Source organism: Hypomesus transpacificus, unplaced genomic scaffold (genome assembly GCF_021917145.1).
Source record: "Hypomesus transpacificus isolate Combined female unplaced genomic scaffold, fHypTra1 scaffold_27, whole genome shotgun sequence".
Taxonomy (NCBI): domain Eukaryota; kingdom Metazoa; phylum Chordata; class Actinopteri; order Osmeriformes; family Osmeridae; genus Hypomesus; species Hypomesus transpacificus.
Window position 1 is genome coordinate 342,174 of NW_025813796.1, and position 16,492 is coordinate 358,665.

A 16,492-nucleotide genomic window follows, 5' to 3' on the forward strand; every position below is an offset into this window, starting at 1 on the left:
ACTACATCACTTCTATCCATACTGTTCTTCAAAATAAATAAAGTGTAAAAAGCCAGACATCTTCATCAAGTCAGCCCACAGCTATAAACCCTACAATAATCTAGCCTCATCCACCAGTTGAAGTGATCTAATAATATTTTTTCAATGCTCTTGCCCTTTTCCTAGCCCCTTCACCCCCTCTGCTCCATGCCCGGTGTGCCCACTTCCACTCCTGTCAGTCATTCTAACTCAAAGAGCCTGCAACCTTTTCCACCATCACCATCGCTGACCACAGATACAGTCTGGTCCTACCTTTGAATCCATCACTCTCACACCAAATCATTTGCATTTATATTGACGTGCAGGATATTGTCGTGTAGACTGACAGGTGTTGAAAAATGATTTTGTCCAACATTTAATTTTTGTTTCAAGGATTCTTGAACAGGTTTAGGCCCTCCAGCGTACCAGGTCTCAGCTGTACAGTCTCAGGATCAGTATTAATGCTATACTAGCAAAGATAGTGAAGGTCAGTCAAATGTTCTTGGTTTGTATCTGTGCATCATCATTAGCCTTGTGATCATTTGATAGTTTTCCTTGCAGGACGATTGCTGATAAGAGGGGTCAGCGCTAGCAATTTTGCATGGAGCTGATGGCAACGACGAGCGTTGACATTAAAATGAGGACAACCAACTGAACTGTGGGACGTAATCTTTGTGACGGTGTGTTATGGTCCATTTGGGGGCGTTGAACTTGCATTTGTATTCAGCTCTCTAGTTGGCTCAGCGGGACCAGTCTACGGGCGTAGGTTGGAGGAAGCAATTGCTAGAAAATAATAGGCCTCAGAAACTGTGTTTTAAAAGAAATAGGGATTAGGTAAGCCCCTATCATACACAAAGGTTTGACCTGATATACCTCAAGTAGTGGTAATTAGAATTAATAGCAGGTACTATTGTAAGAGCCGATATTGTTGTCTTCTTAGTCCATTGTTCATTTGGTGAGAAATACAGGAAGGTTGAAATTACGGAACATTATGTTCTTTCTCATACAACTTTACAATACAAAAGTAGACTTCAGAGATCTTTTTCTTTTCTTTCAGTTTTGCATACAACTTTATAATGCGAAAGTAAACTTCAGTGGAATAAACGATTCTGTTCTGCAGTTGTTTTACATGCATTTGAGTCAGATGCAATTGATTCCTTGAAATGGCCGCAAAATGATAGTTGATACAACTCTTGGGATCTGTTTCGGGACTCCCCAATACATAACCTCACCAGTCACCCATTTCGGGAGGGGGGATCCAGAACTATGATCTCTGATGTGGCAGTCGGTGAACATGTCCCTAAGCCTCGTGTAGCAGATGGAACTGGTGGGTGACACAGTTCCTTCCCAGACATTGCCAGAAGGTGACAGATGAACATGAGTTGAATGACAGAGCCATGACATGTGGGATGATGAAGAGGGAGAATTTTCACAATTTCCTCATGAAAGACCGATTCTTTTTTTTTTTGTAAGAAGATGTAAACCTTTCTCCTAAAAAAGTGCATGACCTCCAAACTGAAAGCTTCGGGATGTTATGCGTTATTTTGACTTCAGGCAACTGTTTGGAGATTTCTTGTTTTTTTTTCCTTTCAACATACAAAGATGTCCTTGATGGATAATTGTACGCATGATGTAATGTTGGAAGATTATGACTCATGGCCGACGGCATCCTCACAATCATTTTAGAAAGAAAGGAAGAGCTTGTGTGTTTTAGAACATTTGAAAAATGTGATCTCTACCAAAGAAATGTGGCAGGGCAACGCAATGAAATATCTGTTAAGATCTTTAAAGTGATTGAGTCCAGGTACTGAATAAAACGTGTGGGCAATTCTCTTTTGTATTATTTAATAGTGTGTGTGTGTGTGTGTTTTTGGTGGGGGGGGGGTGGTCAAGGTGAAACTTTACTTCTCCATTAACTAAACATTTTTGGGTATAAGAGGGTGACAGTGACACCTTGAGAGTTGAGCGAGCTAACATACAGTACTGTATATACTCTGGCGGAAGTTGCTGCCTACCTTGAGCACTCCTAGATGAAAGGACTTCCAGATCAAAGCGCTTGCCTATCATTTAGATGCCCCACTCTTCCCAAATGGCGAAACTCAATGCTGAGTTTCACTCAGCACCTTTCATAACATTTCAAGAAAGTTTTAGCCGATACTGTTGTCTAGATATGGTGCTGCACAACCGCTGAATCATGATTTTCAGTTCCTTTGATAGTTTTATGTAGTGTGTGAACCTCTTGAACGTTTGAAACAGAATCATTACGCTGGTAAGTGATGTATTCACATAGAGTATTCCAACGTACATTCTCTAACTACTGAATAAACTGAAGGAGCTGGAGACTGAACAGTGTTCGCTGCAGGCATGTTGTGGTTCCTTCTTCACCTTTTCATTTCATTCACATTTTGGTCATGAGCAACATTGATTTCTGACTTTGAATGTCTCCATGTTGTTCAGAGCATGAATTGATTGTGCTCTATTCTATTGATGAGCGTACTTGGCATTTGCTGTAGTCTATGCAGTGTAAAGTTGTGATAAAGCAGGCAAGGAGTCTGCATTTTGGGGATGAATGTGCATGAGAACTTTACTTAAAAACATGATACAGAACAAAGGGGCAAACGCCATATGGCCATCGATAACAAAACAAAGAATAAGACTTCACAACGAGGTCAGAGACAGCTCATCTTATATAGCCATCTTAATAAGTCAACACAAAACAGGTGCGTCTAATATTCCGGTGACGCAGATCGGCGCTCAGACGCCATGTGAACCGTGACAAAAGTGTCTGGTGTTGATACTGAGCTCTTTCAATCAGGCTGTCCTTACGGTCTCACAATCAATATTGTTGAATGGTTCGTATAGGGAACATGTGAATGTGGAAGAGACAGACTTGTCAAGGTCACAAGTTGATAGATGTGGAGGACAACTGTAATAGAAAGTAACGCTGAAATCTCTATGCCAACAGATCCTCTCTGATGCTGTCCAGACCAGCGCAAACCGGCAACCCTGGCCCCCCATCGCCTGAACGCTGTGCATCAAACTGATGATGCTTCCTCCGTTTCCTCAAGAGGTGTTGATCTCCTACATCTTGACAGCCCACCCCCAGCCCCATATCACAAAGGCTTCTGGGGAATCTGTCACCCCTACACGCTAGTCAGAACTAGAGGACGCCCCACCTGGCAGTCAAGAAGATTGTTGTCTCGGCAGGGCAAGTGAGAATCGAAAATAGAATAATGAGTCTGCAAGCTTCCCTGTGTCGTTGCCTGTCACTGTCACGGAGAGAAGTGTTGGGTGAGGACAAATGTTTGGGAAGTTCATTTTGGGATGTGTCTGAAGAATAAGTCGAAGAAATCTACCCAATGACTTTACTAAGCAATATACTCATTGTTATGCAACAACAGGTAAACACGTTTTCCAGAAAGTATATAGACCATGCAAGAGGGGTCGGTCCTATACATGGACAAACACCCACATGCACACACACACACACACACACACATACACAAACACACACACGCACACACACACACACACCAGTTCAGATGCCTTGATTATTATTACAGTCCTCTCATATTTGGGGTTCCAAGGATTGCGACTCAATCAGGGCTGGGTAGCAACAAAAGGCTGTAATCCTTCACAATAAACTGCCTCTTCAGATTCCTCCTCCTGCTGATTGCAGCTATCAGTCTCTGCGTAGGTGTTCTGCAGCCTTGTACCTCTCGTCTCAGAAACGGGGGTATTCATCTCACTCAAACGCAAGCGGCCTGTTTCTCCTGACAGGCTTGTGGGAAGATCTGGTTTTGTTGCTCCTGTTCACGTGAAAAAAATGGATGATTATTTTGTTATGTAACATAATTCAACAAGTCAAAAATGATCGAATAGAGCAACCGCCAACAATCTAGACAGGTGCAGTAACATAACTACAAAAAGAAAATAACAGAAAAATAACAACAACAAAAAAATGAAAATTATTTTTGCTCTATAACATCATTTTATAATAACAAGTCAAAAATGATGACTGATGACACTATATCAAGCCACATGCTATTATTTTCAAAAACAGGTTGGATTGGATGACGCTGCATGGCTGATGCGCGCACGCATGTGCGTGTTTGCGTGGGTAGACCAGGTGGGTGGCCAGAGTTTAGCCATGGGACACGTGTTCATGCTGCTGCCACCCGAGGCTTTGCGAGCACAGATGAAGAAGATGACAAGGGATAGCACCCATATCAACACTCCCTGAGTCATCCGGCTGCTGAGCTGAACGTGGAAGTGCTGTTCGGGAAAATAAGGGGTTTGGGGAAGGCGGGAAGCTGATGGTTACCTGGGGGAGGTGGGGTCAGAGGGAGGGAAAATCAATTCCAATTCATGCGAGAGCGCATGTGAATGATTGGTCTGCTCATCAGTCGGCTCAGCCAACTGGGCCAGACAGGTAAAGCAGACAGACAGACCAGGACATGGGTGTAACCATGAGTGTAACCAGACCTGCATCTGCCTTCTGGGTTGTATGTGTGTCACTGAGCCTCTGCACTGCTGAAATGTATCAATTATCATGCTCAGTTTTGGGGACAAAACTGCCTGAGCATGCTGTGTGTGTGTGTGCGCGCGCTCGTGTGTGTGTACTTTGTACATATCTGCGTGTCTTCTAAGTGTGCTCATTTCCGATAAATGACAGGACCTGTCATTTGTGGTGACAGGCTAATTAGCAGCCAGTGTTAACATGAGAAGGTACAGTAAGTGCCTGTGGAACCGTCACAGCGAAAGCGCACCAATCCGACCCAGAGGAACCGTCACTGTGTTTTACCATTGGGACAAAGTGACAGTGTCAATACTGGCAGAGCCTCAAACTTATCCGGGCTCACTGAAGCTTCAAGATTTACAATTACAATACAGGGAAAGAGATATGTCCTTCAACTCTCTTCTTACTTTCTCATCTTGGGGAAATGAGTTTTCTGTTCCTTGACTGATCACAGGACAGCCTCTCTGTCGTCCATCACTGTCATTCTCCAGCCAATCATCCACAGGCTGTCACTCATTGTAAGCCAGGCCACAGATGGGTAGGATTATGTTCCAAACTTGAGTTTAGAGTGGCGATTTGCTGTGCTATTGGTGGTAAACTAGCAATCTCTCTCTTTTTCCCTCTCTCTGTCGATACACAAACTCCTCAACTCCCCCTTGCCTCTCGGCATTGGACGATTCAGCTTTTCACAATCGATGTTGTGACTATTGTTTTTAGTTTCTTTAAACAACTGAAAATATGTTTTTGTGGCTGTGTTTTTTAGAGTGTGTAGGGTTAAGACAGGTGGACAAATTTGACGGAAAGGCAACGGCAAATGTTTTGGGGGTATTTTGTAGGACGCAGAAGGACGCGTTTCACAAAATCGAAATGTTTTTCTCAGGGAGAGAACTTTTTTTTCTACCCATTCTACCTTGTCACATCTTTTGAAAGCAATTCATTTATTTATTTCCTCTGAAAATTGTGTGCTTACCCCAGTGTTCCTACATCAATCATCTGTCTCGCCATGGTTAGCCTAAAATCTGACATAAAGAACCCTGAGAATAATAGCAGCAATGTGTATGGCTGTCATACCCATAACAATCAAGTCCTTGTATACTTCAGTTCTGTTCTATGGTCTAAATCAATGTACATCACATCACTCAAAGCTACCGTCCCTTCTCACCTCGCCCAGATCTTACAAATGCATGTTCCTGTGTTTTTTTTCCGGGTCATTATTCTTTTTTCATTGTTACCATGGTGACTAAAAGCATCTGCCATTTTTCAGCAATTCTTTTTGCCGCATTTGAATAGCTGGGGCCTCACGGGAGGGAAGTGTTTAAGAATTAACAGGGATGCAACCAAGGCATCAGATTAAGGGTTTACAGGACAAGCTGTTATCGGATGTTATTCCCATGTCACATATAAAAGCATACTTCACATGAATCTCCACTCCTAGAATCTTCTAATTAATTTATAAAACTTTCAGCACACATTTGAGGGAGTAGAAACTTAATTATTTACATTTCTTACCCCAATCTCACATTCCCTTTTCACCCCAATCTTACATCCCCTTAAACATGGAATGTCTACTGTATATAGCCTACACACCTGGTATCACTACATAGCTGCACTGACAGTTGTAATGAGAGTTTTTCAACATGTTAACATAACTGTGTCTGTAAACAATCAGATTCAGCTATCTTATCCCGTCAGATATTCTCTTTTGTGTCCACGCACCACAAAAGCTGTTTCTACAGTAGCTTTCACATCCTGTGTCAGATTACCGACTGGAAGAACATGAAAGCAATGCTCAACCATGCATTCATTCTCCCATACAACCAGTGTACGGTCTTCAAATGAACCGGGAAAGACGACACGTACGATTGTACATGTGCTCTCTCTCATAATGCTCCCAAAACTGCATTTACGGTCAGTTCAATCTCCAGGATTAGAGGACTTGGCTCTACCACCTTGATGGCTCAGTGAGAGGCGAATTACAGCGTTGGATGGCTGAAGCAGCCAGAGGCATCAGTCTTTGTGAGGTAAATATAAGAGGTAAAGCCCACCTACTGTAGGCCTATTGTTTCACACAGCATGCGGGGGAAACATTGATATGTCTCTTCTTTAACTGGATGCTTTCAGCCGTAGCGTCGGATGTGTCTTGAAAAACCACTTTGTTTGTTTTGCCACTGTGGTAAATAGCACTTGTGAGCTAACCCTGTGAGACAGCTGGTTCACGCAATCACGACCACGGCGAGAGAACCAATGTAGTCAAACTCCCAAGTAAGCCATTTGTGCCTAAACCACTGTGGTTGGGACCAATCAGTGTTCCATTGAGGAACTGCTGGTGGTTAGGGGCGTGGAATGAAGGTAGCCCGTGATAGATGATGATAGACAGGTGGTACGTCCAATCACCGGCCAAGTGTTTTTTGTCAAGTGCCAGCCCTTTTTCCAAAAGTTTCCAAGGTCGACTTCCCAGATGATCATGTGTAAAAAAACAAACATCTGGCAAGTCAGTTTCAGCTTCTTGAAAAAGCCAAACAAATCAGTTTGGAACATGGAGACTAGCACTTTGGATATCAGGACATCTACCCAAGGACATGTTAGCCGGCCATAACTTTCACATCTCAACCCTCAAGAACATACAGATCACCTCTAGTTTATTACATGGATTAAATGGTGTCACGTGGTGTGCAAGTGAAGGCATATGAGATATTTCATTGGGGAGTAATCATCCAATCTCGGCGCGATGCATGTGAATGCAGCGGACCGTGGATTCATGTTCGCCCTAAGCTCACAGCTGTCTGAAACATCATACAGTCACACTTAAACCATAACGTTTTTTCAGTGTCTTTTAGCTAATGGCCAGTTATAAAGTATGGCTCAGGTTCGACGAACCGGCGCCCTTGACTCTTAAGAGGAAAAGCAGTTATGGAAACTGCAGAATAATGAACCCAGGGGAAATTAACCACACTATGTTTCATCGATGACTTGAAATGTGATGCGGAGGATAACGAATGGGTTGTTCAACCTTCATTTGGTTAAAACATTTTTTTTTTCAATGAGCTATTTAAAGTTGGGTCCTACAAAACGTCGGTGTGTCCTTGGTGCGCCCCAATCTCTCGGTTGGCCTTGTACAGACGTGCATTCATAGTGAAGACAACCTCTCACACACACACACACACGTTGACTATGGGAGTCAGGTGGCTGAGCGGTTAAGGATTCGGGCTCGTAATCAGAAGGTTACTGGTTCGATTTCCGACCGAGCCAACGACGTTGTGTCCTTGGGCAAGGCACTTCACCCTACTTACCTCGGGGGAATGTCCCTGTACTAACTGTAAGTCGCTCTGGATAAGAGCGTCTGCTAAATGTAAATGTAAGGTGAAGTGTGACTGTGGTGAGGGTGTCCTTTTATCACTGATAAGATGAATATGTATGAGGGGAACAAAAGGGGAGAGGACGAGAGGTGCCCAGGCAGCACAGAGCGCTCTACAGGGACCAGCTACTCGACCAATCACGGAGGTCAAACACCCAGCCTTTGCTGACGCCGTGTGTGACGTGTGCGAGTGTGTGTGTCTGTGTGTGTATGCTTGCATGTGCCTGTTGGAGAGCAGGGGTTCTGAAGTGGTAATAAGGGTTTTGTTCCTGCGGGGAGGTATTTAATGACAACACACACACACACATCTTCGTGTAGGACAGCTGATTGCCAACAAATGCGGCCAGTTGTGTGCTCTTGTGTGCCCCTTGACTATTGAGTGTCCATTCACGGTGTCATTTTCAGTGTGAGAATCGTAGCTGATTACCATGAAAGGCCCCTCTGCGCAGCCTTAATGATTCCCATGGCCACTCTACTGTGTTCCCTTCACCAAAAGGTTACTGAATGTGGCTTCATTTCCACTGGACTGAAACGATCATGTTAAAGCCTTGCTCTCTTGATGGTGCATGACACATTACTCTGGAAATGATATTTGACCACGATGAAAGGTCACTGGAACTCATGTAGCACGCTGCACATGACTACTGTTTGAAACTATTGCCTTATAAGTGTTCATTTCTGTGTTGGGTTTGGAGTGGGGGGTGTCAGGTGGGGAGATGTCAGTCAGTGTGCAGTGGATGCCTGTGTGGGGATGTAGACAGCTTAGGGCCGGGGGAACTTGATGTGAGGAGTTAGATGGCTGAGCGGTGAGGGAGTCGGGCTAGTAATCTGAAGGTTGCCGGATCGATTCCCCACTGTGCAAAATGACATTGTGTCCTTGGGCAAGGCACTTCACCCTACTTGCCTCGGGGAGAATGTCCCTGTACTTACTGTAAGTCGCTCTGGATAAGAGCGTCTGCTAAATGAAATGAATGTGGCCTGGAGGGGTGGGGAGTGTGGGAGGGGGGGCGACTTGTCTGACATCCATGTAGAACTGATCAGACAGACTTCCACTACAGGCACTGGCCGTACAGGTATAAGAGCAGAGCCTGAAAGCCTCACCAAAAGGTGATACAAAATGACTGGTTCTTCATTAGGAGCTGCGTAACAATCAATTGGGCTTACTGAGATCTGTTTCAGGCAACTGAAACAATTTAATTAATTACATTGATGGATCATGGCTGGCTTGGGAATGCTGCAGCGTGCGTAAACAGACACACGCGTTGTTATTGAAAATGACCCGGCTTTGTCACGGCTGTGATATCAAATTTCAACAGTCAATTCCAATCTGTAGACCAGGCTGTTCAAAGCTAATTTGGTTTCCATGGCATCTGAATCTCATGCGTTTTCACCTCACAGATTTCCACAGAAAAACAAAACTCCTTGACTTGTCCAAATGTCTACGTTCAAACACAGACACACTGACTCATCCGCCGTGGTAATGGCTGAGTGTACACTGTCTTAACATCGAGCAGGTTATAAAGTGAGCGCTAATGAGTCCTCACACAGTTGTGAAGCAGGCTCCAGATACACTCTAACTAAACCAATCACCAGAGCCCACTCCAGCCTCCCAAAGCAATGTTGGCCACTCAGAGCTAGAAGCTCTGAACTCCTTCAGGGAACCTATGGCTCAGTTACTGTAAAGTGACTCACCAATCCCTCTGTATCCAGATCATTGATTTCCTTCTTCCGTTTTGAGAGTTTTCAGAGCGGGAACATCATTTCTCTCACCACCAGAAAGTTGTCTTGATAGAAGTTGAGGATGTGTCATGATGATTTCCACTGCTGGTCAAAGTGCTGGTCATCCTTTCTCACTGGGGACATATCTACTGGCATCTATAATGTCTGTAGGATGTTTTGCCACTGATAGGTTTGTAACTTTGATGATAGCATGTGAGATGTGATTTTCATTTCGGTAGATGGTGCGTTTGAAGAAACTGTGTGTGTGGTGAAACTCACTCCTCAAGTATGTAATAGGCCACCCGGGGCAACAAATTGCTAGCTTTTCGTTGGCGTAGTTGGTAGTGGTGGCGCTTCGGAAGTCAGAGGTGGTGAGTTCGACTCCCGGTCGCAGCGGACAGTGGCCCGTATACCTCTGATGGAACTTGCAAGACCACGTCTGTTGCGTGTGTGCAATGTGTGCGTGTGTGTATATTTAGCAGAAGGAGCTGAGGGTGTACCACCTGCCTCACTTGTTAACTGTCAACCAGTGTTGTCTTAACAGCAGGGACTCTGGCCCAGAACAAAGATTTTGACACTTCAGCGTTTGATGGGATTGTTTTCTCTACAGCTATAGAGGTCATTTATTTCCAATATTTATGTTTTCCAACAGTCTTCTCAGCTAAACACCCTCCCTACTGCCGCCAATAACCCCCACGATAAGAGATCTTTTTAATATGATCCCTGCTCCTGGATCTGAGATTTTTCAGCGTGCACCGCTTCAGGGTGGCCAGGATGTTGTTTGTGAGCAGAGGATGGTGAGACTTGGGTATTTTTGTCCCTCCCCAGCCAGGATAGAGAGTTATTAAAACAGATGAATGAGAAGAGACATGATGCCTGTCTGAACTGGTGTCTCTCGGCAAGCTAGGGTCATTTGTTTGTCTGTTGAAGGCAGGCTTAATCAGATAATGGTTTGCTTTCAGTGAGGCCAACAATAAATAAATAAATCAAATCAAAAAGTACACTCACTAAACTGGTGGTAAATTTGGGCTTCTTTTACCGTAAACATTGAAACCCATTGTCATCCCTTTCCAAATATTTAGCTTTTTGTTTAAGCCTGGACTTTGTGTGACAAAACTGCATCACCAAAGACCTCAGGCAATGACTCAACATGCTCATATTATTGGACCATTCACACATAACATCATCATAATGCATAATACATTTCCTTCCTTTATGTGGATAGTCAAAACATGTTAATGTGCAAAAGAACATTTAGTGTTTGGCCTTGAGGTCTACAAAATGGCAAATTAGCCACTTACCATGTTCAAGTCAGAAAAGGTAGACCTGCTCAGTTACATGTAATATTTTCAAACTGTGTGTGTGTGTGTGTTAGAGAGAGAAAGAGAGAGATAGAGAGAGAGAGATAGAGAGAGAGAGAAAGAGAGAGAGAGAGAATGTGGGAGCGAGAGATTGTAGGAGAGAAAGTGGCACAATTGTCCCACTCTCTGTAAGTACAATTTGAAAAAAATAGCAAAAGCTTCCAGCAAAGACATCCTTTACCAGTTTCCTGTAACCATGGAGATGGGAAGGATCGCCCAATTGGCTGCTCGTGTTTAGTGTTGAGGAAATGCAGTGTTTCCTGCGGTTTCACTGGCTTCCTCTCATGGGTGGAGTTTTCACCCTGGAAAGCCACAGATCTAAGGTCCAAGTTGAGTCTTCAGAACATACATTCTAGAAACTAGAAACATGGGTAAGTTGGTTTTATTTTGTATTCTTTTATGTTAAATATTAAGGTACTCTGTTAAACCTTCACACCTGAATTCACGGATGCCTGAATGTTTGACAGTTTTTGACGTTTCCAAGCAGATGAAGCCATTTGAGACTGGCGGCTAGGAGGCTCAAGCTTGTCACCCTTGTCCCTGTTCTTCAACCTGGTGAAAGCCTCTCACTAGCAGCAGCTGCAGCCCTGCTCAACTGAGCCCCACATTTCTAAGGGGTCACCCTGGGCGCTATGCAGGGGCAGAAGGTCCTCCCTCTGCCACAGAACCCCCCACAGCCCGCGCTGAGGAGCAGTCACCCCATACCTCCAGACACCATCCAGCCCCTGCTGAGCCGGGACATCGTCAACAGCAAGGAGGATTACCCCCAGCCGGTGGCCCCCAGAGCCCCCTGTGGCGCCCCTGGTCTGGGCCAGGGCTGCTGGAGCCTGGATGTGAAGCTGGTCGTGCTGCTGCTGTCCCTGGCTGGGGCGGTCATCCTGCTGCTGCTGTACAGACTCCTCCAGCTCCGACACAGGCTGAAGCTCGCGAGGACCAGAGACGCTCTGGAGTACTACAGCTTTTGCCACGCTGCCACCTACACCTTTAAAAACCCTGATCTGCCTCAGGAGCTGCCAGTTAACGGCGACGCTCGACGGCAGGCGCCCCCCGCCGCGGAGCCCCCCTCTGGGGAGCCGCCGCCAAAGCTAGTGATACACGCTCCCGTCACCCCTCTACCCCCGCCGCCGGCCTCCCAGCCTCCCACTCTCCCTCCCCCTCCACATCGCGTCCTCCCTCCACCCCCTGTCCTCCCCCCGCCGCCTCTCCCCCCCACGCCTCCCCTCGTGGCTCTCCCTTTCCCCCTGCCCATCATACACACCACCCCTCCCAGCCCTCACCTGTCGTGGGGCGCCGGCTCGGACGCGGAGGTCTACTCGCGGATCGGAGCTTTTCGGCCATCCAGGTTGTCCAGCCTCAGCCAGACACAGGTGATCCTGTTTGAACACTCTGCCCTTTGACGCGATCACGGCCGGGGCGTGTCTTTGATGACGCTCAGGATGAAAACAATGGTTCTAGGAAGTCTTAAGCAAGTGTTTTGAGAGACTTCGTGGGTGTTCTCTGTAGGGACATGTCTTTCGAGAATGATGAAAACGATCCTGATGAGTTGATTGCAATGCTTCACACTTATTCACAAGTGTTCCGTGTTTTGAATATTTCCCAGTGTTAACCTCAAACGCCTGTTGAAGATCACGTTGCATAGGTTGCAGTTGCGATAATCAATTCAATTAAACAAGAACATCAAGCATCCATTAGGGTCAATTGTGCAAAACGTACCCATCCTGTAATCTGCTTATTTTCAGTCCTAATGTCCTTGATTGAACATTGATTGTTATGTTCTGTCCACCACAGTATTGTAGCTGAGAGTATGTTGTTCTTCTGATGGGCCAAATTTCCTGGCTTGGTTTTCCATCGCTGGATAACGCCCTGTCTCATGCGCTCTCTGTCTTTCCTTTCTCCCATTAGGTTACGTAACGTCTTGCCTTTTCTTATTTCCGCCCTTAGCTTTTTCAATTACACCCGTGCAGAGACAAAATATTTATACACATAAAGGATTCATCTCAAACGCGTGACTTACCACTCACTAAGCATTCAGAGCTCCTTTAAAATACGTAGTATTCAACTTGCTTTTAGTCAAATTGATTCTTCATCTCACAGAACTAAATTTAACCAACTTTTTTTATCCATGTGAAATGGGCATTTCGTTTTGAGAATGTACATAACAAGCTATAGATATTAATCCTGGCAAAATACAAGCCCTCTGGCTCAGAGTGTGCCAGTCCTTCGCCATCTCTGACTTTGCTTGCAAGAATGTCGTTGCCATAGTAAAAGCTTAGTAATCCAATCCACCATCACACTTCGTTAGTAACTGGACTGAAAGAGAGAGGAGCTGTAACAACCGATAACTACAGTTATTTGGATAGGCACGCCTGGATGGTTGCAAGATTATCTGACAGACATTTATCTGCAGTGATTTTGAGGGGGAAATTAATTCATAAGCCTTTGTAAAATGTTAAAGAAAACCTGTGGACTGTTTCATGACAAAATTCATTAGAACATATTCTTAGTAAATTCATCAGGACAAGCAAAAACTCACGAGGCCTGGCCGAGTAAAACTCACTCCTCATAGGCTTCTGAAATGTGCTTCATAATTACTTCACTCCACTTATTACTGTAACATGTGTCTGCAGTAAACCATAATAAATGATTTTGTAATTCTCTCTCAATAGTCCTGGACCCTCGGTGTCACTATTGTGCGATGCGAGAGATTGTGTTGTCCAAACCTGCAATTATGCTCTTCAGTCTCACCGTGTGACCTCACAGTTCAAAACAGAACCCTTGGTAATAATAACAGTTTAAGTCTGAAACTATGTTTAGTTAAGACTCTGATTGCTAATTAGTATTTAGTGATGAAATATTAAAATGACAAGAAAGAATCCTCACAACATCTGTGTAAGCGGCAATCGAGCCATGGACATTCTGTTTCCTCAGGGGAGTGTGTGCTCAGTTTGTTGATTTCTGATTCTGATACCTGATTCTGATTCTGATTCTGAAGCCAGACAGAGAGGAAAAGCACAAAGTGAAATAAACTAGAAAATGTTACAAACCCATGATTCTCATTACCTGGGAGACGTGGGTGTTGAACTGCACAGGTAATTTTCCTTCACTACTGCTTCTCACAGAAGAATTGTGTTCTTGCTAAGAAACAGAGTCCTTTTCATCTCCACCTGCTCACAGTGGGGGGGCAGCTGCCGTTCCTCTCTGGGTTCACCCCACAACTGAACCCTCTGTGGTTTCTACCCAGCTGAGCTTGTCTAACAAGTCAAGAATTTGAATGAATGTACTCTGCTCATTATAATGGACGTGAATAACTATGTTTTAGATGGATTTAAATTTTGAATGCATCCGTTTTTTGAATGTTGTATTTCTTACAGTGAGAAGCCAAGACTGTCGTTGTTCCATCCTTTTCAAATTAATTGGCACTTTAACGACTACTGACAAATATCCTACTCCGCCTCCACTGACACCTAGTGTACTGTACAGCTATATACCGGTGCCCTTTGAAATGGCAATGACACTTGGCAGGACACTGATGAACTCTTGGGTTGTTGGTGAAAAATGCTTCTTTTGACTTCCTGTTCTGCTCTTCTGCTCTTCATCTTTCGGAAGCGACATGTAGACTAAAAAGAATGTACTTACAGTGGAAGTAGCAGTAACCTCCTGGTCCTACAAATAAAGCAGAGCTGAAGCTCTGGTAGTGAGCCTCACCTACAGTACAGTGTTGAAAACCTTGGAGTAAAACAATAAGACTTATTTGTAACAATAAGAAATGTGTAAAACATTGCTACCAACAGCACTGTGTTGCTAACTCTCTAGTGTTTTGCCGGGGATTACTGTACTAACTATAACAATACTTGCATCAGTGCATCAGTTCAATGAGTTCAGAAAATGTTGTAATGCAGTAAAAGTAAAAAGTAAAAACATCTGTGATTGCCCCTCTCCCCTGGCAGTGTTTGTCATGTCTGTGTCATCATCTTTGGTAAGGATCACAGGTGTTTGAGATGGGGGTGGGGGGTGCGGTGGGGGGGGGGGGGGCGGTGGGGGGCGGGGGTGACAGCACCTGCCGAAAGTACAAACAGCAACACTACAAAGATTCTCTGTTTGATGTCACACGTGTACGTTTCCTCGCGCCACATCCGATGACAGCGTACAGTAGGGATCGTCTCTGGCAGGGCGGGTTGAGAGGGTCATTAAAGAGAAATGGGGTGAGAAGGGAAGGAGAGAAATGGGATTGGTGAAAGAAAGGCTGTGATATGTGTGATACGTGACAATTGTTTCACAAAACCAGTGAGAAACATTTCTCTTTCAGATCAAGAGGAAAATGTTCAGGTATTTTTTCTGGTGGTAGATTGAGTGTATGGACATTATTGCACCTGATGTGAGTCATGTTTGAGAAGCTTAAATATAGGTAATGCAAATAGGTATAGTGCAAATATAGGTAATGAAAATGAAAAACCTGCAATGCAAATTTGATTCAGCTAAAGAACCACCTTTTTCTTACACTTCTTATTCCTTATCCTGACGGTTATTCAAAAGAAAACCAATGGAATACAGCTATAGATAGACAGAATCAAGGGATTTCTCGTGTTTCACAAGTTTACTCGAGACACTGGAACATAATGTTTCTGACAGAAGACCACCTAGGGCTGATCCCAGAACACCACTGAGCAACTCAAACAAACATGGACGAAATCCACTACCCCTCCTCCATCTCCCCCTTCTCCAACGCACACAGCGAATTACTGCCAAGTGCACTCTGTGTTCACTAAGACACACACAGACTGCACAGGAATCTGAGGAGGCGGTGGTCTCATAACATACTTGCTGTGAAATTATACCTGTGCTTGTTGCAACTCAAAGAGAACATTGTGGAGCTGACAAGCACTGGATATTATTTGTGAACAATGAAGTAGGATGGATGAAATGGTGGAGGTGGGTTGAAACCAGGTATTGGGAGGGCGAGCAGGGCAGGGGGGCAGGGGTCTGGCCTTGCGTTTGGGAGTCAGGGAGGCAAAACAGCAGCGGGGTCCTCTGGGAAGGTGTTGTGGGTCCAGCTGTTGGCCTGCATGCAGGACCTCTCTATATTCCTCTATTGTATCTGGCCTTTGATCAGATAATTGCCCCTCAGACCCAGGGTTTGCAGCCCCCGGGTGTCGCTATGGCGACGTGTCTGCTCTTCGTCCTTGGTTCCGTTAAGAGGCTTTTTGCCAACCCGGCCTCATGGGTAACTGTATATAGTTAGCTTTAAGAACGGCTTGAGATTCTGGTCAACACTGGTAACTTTTTATACAGTTATATGTATTTGTATATGTATGTTTAAGACACAGCAGGAAATGTCACGTTTTCATTGCAGACTAGTATTTGTTGGACATGTTGTAGTTAATGGACCCAAATGTAGATGTGCAGCTGTAAGTAATCAACAACAACAAAAACTACAATACAATAGTATTAGATGAACTTTAGTAGATGTATAAAGCTAGAACAATTTAATATCATTTTAGATGGTAGTCAAATACATCAATA

The 16,492-nt window shown here is 44.5% G+C and overlaps 1 protein-coding gene across 1 annotated transcript; it reads left to right on the top strand.

The window, feature by feature from the left end:
- The first annotated feature begins 11,247 nt into the window (after nt 1-11,247).
- Nucleotides 11,248-12,369, top strand: LOC124463041 (proline-rich protein 12). Its single transcript, XM_047014733.1, has 2 exons — nt 11,248-11,343; nt 11,440-12,369. The coding sequence occupies exon 2, from the start codon at nt 11,605-11,607 to the stop codon at nt 12,367-12,369; it is 765 nt and encodes a 254-aa protein (XP_046870689.1). The 5' UTR covers nt 11,248-11,343; nt 11,440-11,604.
- The last annotated feature ends 4,123 nt before the right edge of the window (nt 12,370-16,492 follow it).